The 12,524-nt window shown below is 45.3% G+C and overlaps 1 protein-coding gene across 5 annotated transcripts in view; it reads left to right on the top strand.

Annotated features, from left to right (window-relative positions):
- TNS3 (tensin 3) overlaps positions 1-12,524 on the top strand; it is a 1,168,488-nt gene that overhangs the window by 1,080,459 nt on the left and 75,505 nt on the right. For all 5 annotated transcript variants that reach the window (XM_069613336.1, XM_069613334.1, XM_069613335.1 and 2 more), the window contains one exon: positions 8,427-8,601. In XM_069613336.1, the coding sequence (XP_069469437.1) occupies positions 8,427-8,601 (175 nt within the window). The remainder of the gene's footprint in view (positions 1-8,426; positions 8,602-12,524) is intronic.

The raw sequence follows: 12,524 nt of genomic DNA on the forward strand, positions 1-12,524 counted from the left end.
TTCATGGCTCATTGTTTAGTGCCAAGAGTGCACATGCTCTATTCGTCTCACATCCACGGGTGCCTCTTGAGTCAATTCACTGTAAACCAGTTATTTCATTGAAAGCCTAAAGTACCAGGGTGCATAATCGGTACCAGTTAATTTTGTCTATTCCGAAGACTGAAGCCCAGATTCAGAAGCAGTCTTCCTCAGCGGTGCCTCCCCACTTCTGGAATTCTCTATCAGTCTACAGATGGCCCCCTCATATGTATTATTTTATTAGAACTTGCAACTTTTTTATTCCAGAAATAGGATACTTTTATTTTGCAATAGGTTTCTGTTGAAAGTGTATTTTATTTTCTATTTCTTGGTTTTAAAATACATTTTTTCTTGTACAGCATTCATGTTGCCCCTCTGGAAATTAATAAAGCCAGAACTTTTTTCCTTACTCTAAAATGCTTTGATGATTGTGTTTGCCGAGGTCAATTGCACCATTTTCACCTTGTGTGCTTGAAGGGTTAGCATAGCCATGCATAGACATTGATGACCTCCATAAGATCATTCTGCAACGCCTCTACATATGTATACGACCTGCCTCAGCACAAGGCATCCTCTGAAGTTCTGCAGCCAACATTCCTTTCACTGACACCCCCTGCATGTATTTAATGCCCTCCACCTACTACATTCCATGGTTGATCTTCAGATGCACAGAGAAGCCAACGGTGTAGGTGTGTGTGTATCATTAATTTATGAAGTCAGAATTTGAACCCCTCCCCCCGAAAAAAAAACTATGCTTGCAGCGCCCTCAGTCTGCTTTCTTGGATTGGTTTTTTTGTGGGGTGGTGGGCCCACTACACGATGCTATGGTTGTAGGTGGACGCGACGTGTGCATGCAGCAATTTGAGAAGTAAAACTCGGACCTCTATAACTCAGATCTCTTGATTTCCTTCATTTGCACCATAATCCGCAAACTAAGTGGCTGCACGCATAGCCTTTGTCAATTCCTGTCACCCATCATGTCCACTGTCGCAGAAGGTTATTGGAGCTGGAGCTGGTACAAGACCTACAAAAACACTTTACTCGATCACGCAAGGCCAATACCAAAATACCATTAACGCTGAGAGTGTCTCCCGACGTGTACCCTTTGGAGTGGCATTCATTGACCACCTCTCTTTAACTGTATTTCACTTTGCCGGTTATTATAAGCCGAAACTATTTCATTAGACTACAGCGAGGGAGAGATGGCATATGAGGCACACAAAGCTTGTAGGTGTTTGATTATTAACCCTCCCATTAGCTGCCCATGGCCATGCTAATCCCTATGGTCATTCCCGCCCTCTTCCGGCCATCCCCCTCCCCAAAACACATTCTACTGTAATCTCTTTGAGCTAGTTCATCAATCTGTAAGTGCCTGACTGTGTTGCTTAATTGAAGCTATAAACGCGTTACTGGTGTTATAAAACAAGTCTTAAGCAGGTCACTTGAATTCTAGGCTGTGTGTGTCCTTCCCAAACGTCCTGTAAAACAAGCATTGTCAAAGCCAATGGTTTTGGTTTGTGTATAGGTATTTGCCAGGCATTGCTATTATATGCTCAGATACTCACACCATTTTGCTAGTGCTATCATTAATGAAGGCAAGTACCATTACAGCAATGCCTGGCAAATGTCTCTCTCCTCATCGGCACACCTGCACCCTCCTTTCCTGTCACTCTCTGGCCGGCATCCCTTGGCTCTCATCCTGCTCCCACCTGTGAGGATAACCTTGGGGTCATCTTCAACTCAACACTCTCATTTTCTCCTCACATCTGACATCTCTAAGAAGTCAAACTACCAACTGAACCTCCTCTGAGGTATTTTTCCTTTCCTCTCCTTCCCCCCAGAAGCTCATTGTCTTTCTAGGGTTGACTACTGCAACAGCCTCTTTCTAAATCTGCCTGCTTCTACTCTCCGCCCTTTGCAACTCATCCAGAACAGGACTGCAAGACTTATCCTTGGCCTCAAACCTAGGGATTGTATCTTTATTGGCTCCCCGTGGCTGCCAGGATCAATTTCAAGACCCTTTGCATTGTCCACAAGGCTTTCAGGGGCCTGGGTCCACAATACCTTCAACTCTCCCTGCATAAATACCTTCCTACTCAAGCTCTTTGCTCCTCCACCTCCAACTCCCTCAGGGTCGGTCGCTTTTCCAAGCCACGAGTTGGGGGTAGATCTCTTTCCTTGGCTGGGGCCTCACTCTGGAACAGCCTCCCCACCTCTCTGAAACTTGAGGAGAATCAACTCTGGTTCCGTAAGCACCTCAAGACCTTCCTCTTTGCTTCTGCCTTCGCTCTTTCTCTTCCCCTGCTAATGTGTCTGCTTTGGCACCGGGCACCTGGTCACCCTCTGATTTGTGGGCCCAGGTCCCTGCCCACCCAGCCACACACTCTTCTGGCAACCCTTGCATTTGGGTCTGTATCTGTAACCCTGCAGTCGCCTACCTGCACTTATCAGACACCTTGTCTGTGTCTTAACCTTGCACTTTCCACCTTGCTGGCTGCACTACCCGTTGTTTTATCTCTTGCTCAGCACTTGCTGCTCCTCCTCTCCCTTGCACTTTCACCCTTCCACCCACCCCGGCACTTGTGCGCTCTCAATGTCACTGGGCTTAGTAAGATCGTTGTTTTGTCCTTCCTTGTTCCCCTCCCTTGCCTTGTCGCACTCTGAAACACGTGTGTATGTGCGTGATACAAATAAAATATATCATATCAAGCCTACACAAAAGCCAAAAGTGTTGCATTGCAAATGTGTTTGTGTTCTTGTTGGATCTGACACCTTTTATTTAATGCTAAAACACGAGTGAGGGAGCAAAGTGCATTGACGGCGATTTCTGGACTATATGTGAAAGCCGTGGCATTAAACTGAATTGAGGGCGATGCGTTGTTTTCTGAAGGCGGGGAAGGCGGGTTCTCTGATGATGGCAGTGCCAGATGCTTTTATTTGAAGAACGCGCCCACATGTTTTTCTTGGTGAGAGGGCGTTCCAGAAGGCAGAGGGGAGAGTTCCACGTTTCATACTGTAAGCGGGCACCACCGTTCCCCGGGGAATGGTGGCATTGAGGGCAATATTGCGGAAGAGAGCAGTACATTTTATTGCATGAAGGCTTAATTGGAGTAGTTCTAGGTGGCTCCTAAACTTGGTGTCCTTATTGTTTCTCGGGATTAAAAGCAAGCACTTGTTTTTGGAGAAAAAAAATGTACAGGACGTGCTGTGTTGGGTGCACTGGTGTTTTGGGCATCCAATTAAAAACACTGACAATGATTTGTCTTTTACACCAAAACAGATCTGTGTGTGGGTGTTGAGTGAAATACTAAAGTGCCACATTTTTACCAGAATTTCAGCAATGGTGCTGCAGATTTGAAAATGGCTTATTCTGCGTTTTTTTTGGTATCGAAAGCCAAAGTGCCATGGTCTGATATGTAGTTAAATGGAAGCAATTTTGGTATTGGATTCTGCTCTCACAGGCCCATTTGGTATCCATAACATACATGCCAACACTATCCATTCCTTTCGGGAGACGGTTGTCCAGTCCTGTTTTTGTCTTTGCATTTAGGGATTTGCGATGGTGGATTTATAATGGTGAGCTCCAGGGCTACAAGTCCCAGAATGCAAAGATGCAACTATGACTGGACTCGTATCTCCTGAATGGAATGGATAATGTTGGCATGCCTGCCATGAGGATGATTTTCCTCTTAAAGAGTTTTATGAAACAGTTTGAATGCTGGCTTCTCTACCGAATTGTGCGGTCGCACTTGCACAGTGGTGAATAGTAATAGCATTACAGCACACATTTGTCCCAGACTAGTTGTGTACCTGGTGTTCTGTGCTGATGTGCACTGCATCTCTCCTGCATATGGCAGGCCGAGTTACTTGTTGCGCTCATTTTGTGCCATGCTGCCTTTTCTAGTTTGGCACAGTGCAGCAGTGCTAGTTTGTAAAATGATCCCCTGTGCTTTGTAGGCCCGTTTTGGTGTAGAATACATATATGAAAGTGCCTCAAACATGACACTGAGCGTGGAAGAAACTCTGGGGTCTATTATTTTGAGGGTGAGTTTGGCATATATTGTTTAAACTTTCAAGCTTAATAGGTAATCATCCTGTGCTAGTAAAAGCGTGGTCGATGCAGTCGCACACTGATATTGCAACAGTAAATGGCCAGGCTTTTGAGCGTATTGCAGATGAGGGCAGCTTTCTGCTCCCCGCTTGGCGCATCCTCTGTCCTGGTTTTGGTTGGGCCGCCTTGCATCTTTCTAGCAGATGTAGCTTAAAGATGCAAAGCATTTGTGTGCACATTTCAGAGGCCTGATGTAACACTCTTTGGAAGTGTTTTGCACCACTGGTTTCAATATTCCAGACGGTTCCGAAGAAAACATTTCATTAACCCGCTTCTGTCCGTTCAGCATGTGTGGAAGCGGGTTGGATGTGCATGGCGCACCCCACCCAGCATTTCTGGCGGCTTCAAATTTGGCAGATGCTGAGTGAGTTTGCACAGAAACATATGAGCACGATTAAGGACGTGTAGTTACCAAATCTTAATGTGAATGAGGGGGCTTAAGTTTCGACTAATTATAAACGGCCCCTCGAAGGCAAACGTTTGACAGGCCCGGAAACCAGTGGGTAATGCTGACCAGGAGAAGTTTCCACCTTCAAAACAAATCACTGACTGGCATTTAAAGATAGGGCGGCGACTTGCAGTCCTCCTCTCCCTGCCAGCCAGTGAAAAGGACCACGTCCAAACCATCTTCTGGCTTGCAGTGAATTCGTCTGTGTGCCCTCATGTAATATCACCAAGTGACGTGTCCATGCTCCACTGGGCAGCACATGGACCCCTATCATCCCCCCCAACATAATCCATTTCACTTTGGTCTGGTCCATTTTTGTCCGCTTATTGGTGTTCTCTGGTAACAATACATCTTGCCTTCCCCAACACCAAAGTTGGGTTTGGGTCCTTACTTGCTTTCAATGCTGATTTGTATACACTGGTCTTGTAACTGGACAAAAACACACTCCGAGGATCAAAAATCAGCCGCTCCCTCTTTGCACGCATTTCTAGCATGCCTGGTGTCTAGCACCTGACTATGCTTCCTCCCCGCCCGGTGGCAACAAGGAGTGGGAAGGTACCCACAAGGTTTTTAGATGAGTTGGAGTTGCGTGAAGGCATAGACAGATGCAAGAACACCCTTCACCTTTATGGACCGTACCCCCTCAGCACCACCAATTCAAGAGTTGCTTCCAATTATGGCCAAATGTCTCTTGTTGAATGGTGCACGTTTCTTTCCACCTGCCCCCTTGTGCACTGTGTTCATAGCATGCACACCCAAAGGCCCTGCCCTCTCTCATGCCATAATACTTTACCCAGATGCATTCTTTCATAGGCCGGTTTCTCACTGATTTCAAGTAGCAGTCAAAATAACCGAAGACTTGCAGTCTATTCAACCTTTTTTTATTTTTTTATTTATTTGGGTCAATTCTTCACCGGTTTATTAAACTGCCAAACCCTACTATTCAATTCATTGACCGTGGAAGGATGGAGGGCCTTGTCACCCACAAACACTGGGGCAGACATCGCAAAGATTTCAGGATTGATTGCTGAACTCACCGAGCTAGCCCACAGGCGTCTGCATCTTTTGAAGACCAAATTCAGCAGGCCCGAAATTGTTTAGTGTTCATGAGCATCCCTTAGGCTAGGATGGAAACGGCTATACGTGTAGTAAATGTGGTTACAGGCTAAAGGGATTTTTTAAAGTGCTACTTTTGCAGCTGTTTAGTTAGGGTTCCCGTCTAGATGACCTTGTGTAGTAGCAAAGGGTCACAAAGTGATCTTTCTTAAAAGCAAAAATGTCATTCTATATTAATTCTTTGCACGGCCTGTGTTTTCCTCCAATCACTCTTCTCAGTTTATTTTACCCATATGCCCGCTCTCCACCTATGCCTGCCTCCTATATCTGATACTATAACTATTGCCCCTTGTTTTGTTGGATGTCGTATGCAAGGTCATCGAAAAAGGCCAGAAAGCAGAGGTTGGGTGACGCACTTGTGATTTGGGGGATTTGTAAAGAAACCGTTGCTGCAATAACCTCTAAATGCTCCTTCCATCTAATATCAAATGTAACTTCACTTTTTTTTAAAAACGAGGCTTCCTGTTAGGGAGAATTTTCTTCTAAGGCTAATTTGCTAAGAGTGAGACTCTTTTTTAAAAAAATGTATTTATTTATTTTTTCCCCCCACTCTTAGGCAGATTGCTAGTGTGTGTTTTAGGCTCTCTTGTGTGCCTATGGTGTATGGGTTTTTTCACACCCTCATAGGAATCCTCTTTTTAACATGTGTGTTACACAGCACCCTCAGTGCAGTGACACAGGGGTATCATAGTGACCCCCAAACATAGACTTCATACCCTGGGACTGACTACTGTCTCCCAGGGCATGTAAAGTCCCCTTTGACTTTACTAGTCGATAAGTATGAACTAATCCATTACAACCCATCTTAATATGGAAGTACTGGGAGGGTTAATAGTTTTTCCCTGGTGTTCATTTTTGAGGGGGTACCGTACAGTCCCTCTCTCCAAAGTTTCTGGCTTGTGGCAGTGGTTAGTACCGTAAATATTCAACCGCAAATATTTTCCTATGGGATTTTCCCATTGTTCGAGGCTACCACTTTTACTGACAGCCTCTAACATACCACCGATTTATTTTTATATTGACTTTACTCTGGCAGGTTTTTATTGCCAGATCTTTGTTAATAATACTTTCTTGTGTCTTTCTCTGAAATCCTAACCCGGGTCGGGGATCCTTTATTTGTCCTTTTGGCGGGCTTGTGCACAGAAGCCATCCTCACGGCGCCACCGAGTCTGGGGTAGACCGGATGTGTGGGAGGGGGAATAGGCACACTGGACAGGGTTACCTAGGCAAACCAAGTCGCACTCTGCCCTGATAGGCTGGGGGGTTATCCCACCAGGATAGCCACCCCACTGTGTGAGTGACACCTAGGCTGTATGAATGGGCGTCTTTCTGCTTAAAAGCAGGGTCCTGAAGACTGGAGGACAAAACGTCGCCACTGGAACTAAGAAACCGAAGAGGTGAGAAGTTGAAGACCTCTGCAACGACTGAACCACCAGTGAAGCCCTGCTGCAGACCCTCACCACTTTTCTCCAACGACTTGAGAAGATCTTCCCCTGAAAGAGTCTTCTTCCCTTGAGCTGCTGGGGCCAACCAGTTTGCCAATTGACTTCCAGGAACTGCCTTGGTTGAATCGCCAGTGCCAAGCACTAGGAGACCGGATAGCCAGGCACCCATCCACCACGGTCACGATTTAAAGGAGTGTACCTTCTATTTGACTTGGCAGCACCGCGGCTGGCTTCATCCCTGGGCAGTGCAGTAACTCGAACCTTCCTCCATGACGAGAGCCTATCTTCCTCTGCTGGATCCCCCGAACTGCAGGAACTGCCGCCACCGAAGGAGCCTCTTCCACTTTTCAAGGTACATTGTTCCTCCAGGCCTCCTGTTTCGCTGGGTACTTCTAAAGGTGTTTTAAATCCTTTACTTACCTTCTGGGTTGGCCGCCCCTGTCATCTAACATTATCTTTTTACATCTGCATAGCCTTTTCAACTTGTTAACTAAAGAATTGACTGCAGCTACTAGAACAGTTTGATCCTGGGCACTTGCCTTGTATCATTGACTTTGGCACAGGCCTATTGACTCTGGCTAAATCTGTTACAACTACCTTTTCTAGATTTGTTTTTCACTAAGAAATGTGTTGGTGCACCTAAGACTCTTTTATAACCACCTTTCCTTCCCCTTTCTATATTGCTGAAGTGCCATTTTGCTCGGTTTTCATCAAAGTATTGCATATACTGAAGTATTGCCTTGCCTAACTTGTTCACAATCTAATTGGGAAGTGTTGCTGGTGTGTTTTGGAGTCTAACTCTGTAGGACTTGTCCTTTCCCTCCCTCTGAAGAAATTATTAGAGTGCCATTTTTGCTTAGTTTACACTGTGCCGTTTTGCTCAGTTTTCACTCTTGCTCAAACTTGTCTACAATTTAAAAAGGGAGTGTGTATACTTTTTCCAGACTGTTTTAACTTACTTAAATGAAAGTGATTTGTGTGTGAACATCGGAGTGTGTAAAATAAATATGTATACTCTTTTTTTATACAAAGCTTTGGTCAGTGTTTCCTTGTTCCATAGAATTGTAGTCCTAATGTGTAAACCCTGAATACTGCCCATCTCCCTCTTGAGATAAGCCTGAATGCTTAGCCACAGCTACCAACTAAATCTTTGTGGTACAGACTGATACCAAAGGGGATTTATTTCCTATACCTGTAGTCTTCATCTTCTGTAGTGCTCCCTAAGGGAACTGCATATGATTCTGCCTAACACCTCCTATTTTAAAAGATGACTTTCCCGTCTCTTCAGCCTCAGAGCCTCGGAGTTACACAGACGGCCTCAGCTCACTAGCGATGTCTGACGGCTCTGTTGGAACCAGCCCTGCCCTGTTCAGGGGTGAAATGTCGTCATCGGCGTCCTGTCAGCGGACCTTCGCCTCTCCATGCCCCCTTTCAAGCCACAGTCCCGTCTCCAGGACTGATAGGTAAGAATGTATTTTCAGTTCGTTTTCCCAAGTGCTTTGCTGTCATTTCTAAAAAAAAATCCCCTGTGTACTTGTGTTCGTGTCACTTGATGAGTTGTTAGGATTTCACTAAAGTGACAAACATTAAATTGCCTTTATAGATGTAGCGTAATTAATGGTTGCAATTGGCCTGTTGGTATTCCGGTTTGCACAACGAGTGTCCTGAGAAATATAAACGTTTGCCTTTCATCCTTGTTTGTGTGTGTGTGTATGTGTGTGCGTTTGTACGTCCGTACGTACTTGCGTCAGTCCTTTCAACATTCAGAAACAGCTTGAGTACCTCATCAGTAGAGTGTTTGGAATTATATACTGATGGTATCGAAGGAAATCTCAAACCATTTTTCTGGCTTTGTTGCCACCTTGTGGTTCATTTGTCGATGCCGGGGCGTAGTGGGGTTCAGGAGAACTCTGCTTTCCAAAAGTGTTACTACTCTGAATACATCACGTCGATTTCCATCATCGGGGAGAAGTTTGCAGGAGGGAGTCTATATTCATCCCTTTTCTTCCTGGCATGGGATTGAGTCAATCTGGGACTTATTTAAATGTCTCGTGCCCCAGTGAGCAGTGACCGGTGTACGTGTACAGCACGCTATGGCGTGCATGCTAAGGGCCTTTGTTGCTTGATTATGGGCCTTTATTTCATTTTTTTGGATGCCTGCCTTTCCTTTAAGATTCAACAACCCTCCAAACAAGAGGGCTAGGGAAACTGTCGGAGGAGCTGAAGAGCAGAACTTCAAATGGAACTTCTCTGTGGTCCTGGTGCAGAATGAGGCGGGGCCCCTTGACCAGTGTGCAGAAGCTTTCTATACATCCAGTCCATACCCCCGCCCCAGATCTTGTGTCCAAGAGTTTGCGGCAAGCGTTTTTACTTTTGGTCGGCCCCAAGGCCTGCAGCAGCTGCATCGTATCAGCAAGTATGGCGATGTGGATATTGGGCGCTTCGCTCGTTGGACACAATGGATTTCAACACCACAGGACGCCGGGGAAAGTTTTATGTGGCACCTTGCCCCTCGCAAGAATAGGAGTGTTTCTTACATTTCTTTATTATAACCAGTCATTGATGGCATTTTAACATAGTTATTTTGGAGAAGTGACAGTTGAAGATGTCCTTACAAAGAAGCACATGCCAATCTACTCCGTCTACACTGCTTCTGCGGGATGGCTGCCGGGTGGCGTTTACAAGCATCCTGCACTTGGTAGTACATAATTTCAATTACAACTCTCAAAAGTCGAGTGCAAGAGAGGGTTCTGGTTGAACCTTGGTATTCTTGAACGACGTCACTTTTAACCATGCCGTTGCTAATGGGCTTTACTAAACCAGCCGCAGACATTTGTCACTTAAACTAATTTTGGAGCTTCTTCTAAACATCTAGAAAGCCACCATTGGCCAAGCCAAGTATTTTGAATTTCATGTAGGCATAGGATAGTCATTTGTTAGGCACTGCCATAAAAGCATTTTCTCACCAGGTGGCAATTGATGGAAAATGATGTGATTAACTGGTCAAATCGTCGCAGTGGCTGGGAAATGCACATCTAAGCCAGAACTACTGACTTTGCCAATGGCTCTTTTTAAACAGGAACTCAGTGGAAGGAAGAGCTATGAATCAAGTGGCTGAAAGCATGCTTGGTTAAGACATTTTATTCCACTGTTGGTACATTTACTGCTGCCCTTAGCTTGTAACATTTAGCAGACTGCCTTGAAATAACACTAGCAGGCCAGCGTTTGGTGTTGCTGCTTGATTGACCTACCTGTAAGAGACCCAAAGAGGATGTGTTTTGGGCGGGGAGAGGCAGGTAGCTGATTGGAATGTCCATGGCAGCCAATGGGTGGGTACATAACCAACCAATTCCAGATAAATACTTGAGTCCTGCTAGATGCCTCACTTTCTTTCTCAAAACAGATGACCAAAGTAACCCAAAAATGTGATGTACTACTAAAAACACTACATAAAGGGTTATATGTTCTTTGCAGCTAATGCATCAATCATCATGGTTAATGTGCCGATTTCTTCACGGTTGGATGACTCTTCTGCACTTGACTTGGGGCTGCCATAGTTCAGGATTCAGAACGTCCAGAATCCAGCTGCTCGAGTATTGTGTGATCTTGGCAAGGTGAACACATGACACCAATTCTTTCTCCCCTTCCCTGGTTACCCACTTCCGCCAGAATTAAATGTAAGGCTTTCTGCATGAGCCATGGCACCCTACACAATGAGACCCACCCCTGCTTAACAGAAAGCTGCAGTGGTTTCACCCCAGCAATGGCAACCGCCGGTCGACTGACCGATTTGCGAACAATTGCAAAGATATCTCGCTCCTGTATAGAGGGCAGATGATTTCCTTTTTATGGAATTTTTTACTCTTCTTTTATTGTTTTTAAATGTTTTTTTTTTAGGAGCACATCAGATCTAAACTTTCGGAGGTCCGTGAAAACCTATTTCCCACTTTTTGAGCAGACCTCATGACTCTGGAATAGGTGCTCTGAAGCCTTGAGTGCGAAGATGCTGCAAGGTGAATGCACTCTAAAAAAAGAGAATATATAAATACAAAATAAATAAAATAAAAATAACTCGCACAAGCTTTGCCCCCCTTCACACGTCCTCTCCCTCCTAGCTATACCCCAGTGCAATAGTTTCAGCTTATAGGTAGCAGCGCCACTAAAAACTTAAATTGTATGTTCCTCCTCACATGTCCTTTCCCTCCTAACTGGACTCAAAAGCACTAGTGTGGCCTTCTATCCTAATAGCCAAAATTAAAAAGTGATTTACTTTGTTCATCTTCCCTATACCTATGGATGTGCAATTCTAAATTCATGGATAGTGAACATTGCTAATGAATGCTTCTTCAACCACATCCCCAAACCTTGTGGCTGGATCATGGCCAATCCCCTAAAAATCCAAATATGGAGTGTAGGCTGTGATGATTCCAGTGGAGTCATCACAGATTCCCTTCAGTGAACTCCTCCCATGTGACCAGGGAACAGCAGCCACTACCGGATCCTGACAGTGGGGGTGTTTATATGAGGGAGGATCACATGGGAGGAGACAACTAACAGGGAGATGTTTTGACTTCATTGGACAAGACGCAGTATTCCTCCCCTTTCTCATGAGGAAGACCCTTTAATACCTGGGTTCTTCATGGCCTATTGACATTCTGGTCAGGCCCCCACCATTGATCCATACACCCACAACTCATCCAACACTTTTTTGTTTGACGTTCCTTTGTAAAATCTCTGAGAAAAGCTATCTAAGAGTTAAAAGTCCAATGACATCCATGGATTCCAGCTCCCATAACTACCCAGGTAGTGAGACCAGGAGGAGGATGAGGGAGTTTATTGAAAGTGACAGGAGCTCAAAGTCCAACAGGCAGGCTAGTTAATTTTTCCAAGTCTTCAATGCGTGGGACATGTAAAGATGGAAACCGCATTATTGAATCGAGCAGTGCAGGAGAAGCTGAACCACAATTCTGAGGTTCACAAATGTAAGACACATGGACAGGTGTGGTGGAATGGAGAAGGCCACTGGGACAGGAGGAGAAATGACACGTGGAAGCAAGAAGGGCTGTGGAGATGCTGGGAGCCGCGAAGGAGCTCCTGGATTTTAGGCAGCTCGAAGAGAAAGCGTGCTCCAGTCTGGGCCGAAAAGGAAAGCTGACATGTGACCAAGGAGCCGCGCAGGATGCTGGAAGAACGTATGCACACTCCAAAGTGGAATGTGGGTGAAGGAACCACACTGGAGAGCCGGGAGTGGAATCTGAGGCACTGGAAGGAACCGGTGAGTCTGCACAAAGCAACTGGGGACCCTGGGGCATTCGACAAGCGCACCAACAAATGTTTGAATGGTACAAAATTGCTGATGCACAAAATACCAAAAGTTTGTTTGAAT

Source organism: Ambystoma mexicanum, chromosome 5p (genome assembly GCF_040938575.1).
Source record: "Ambystoma mexicanum isolate Mex_15411 chromosome 5p, UKY_AmexF1_1, whole genome shotgun sequence".
NCBI classification, from domain to species: domain Eukaryota; kingdom Metazoa; phylum Chordata; class Amphibia; order Caudata; family Ambystomatidae; genus Ambystoma; species Ambystoma mexicanum.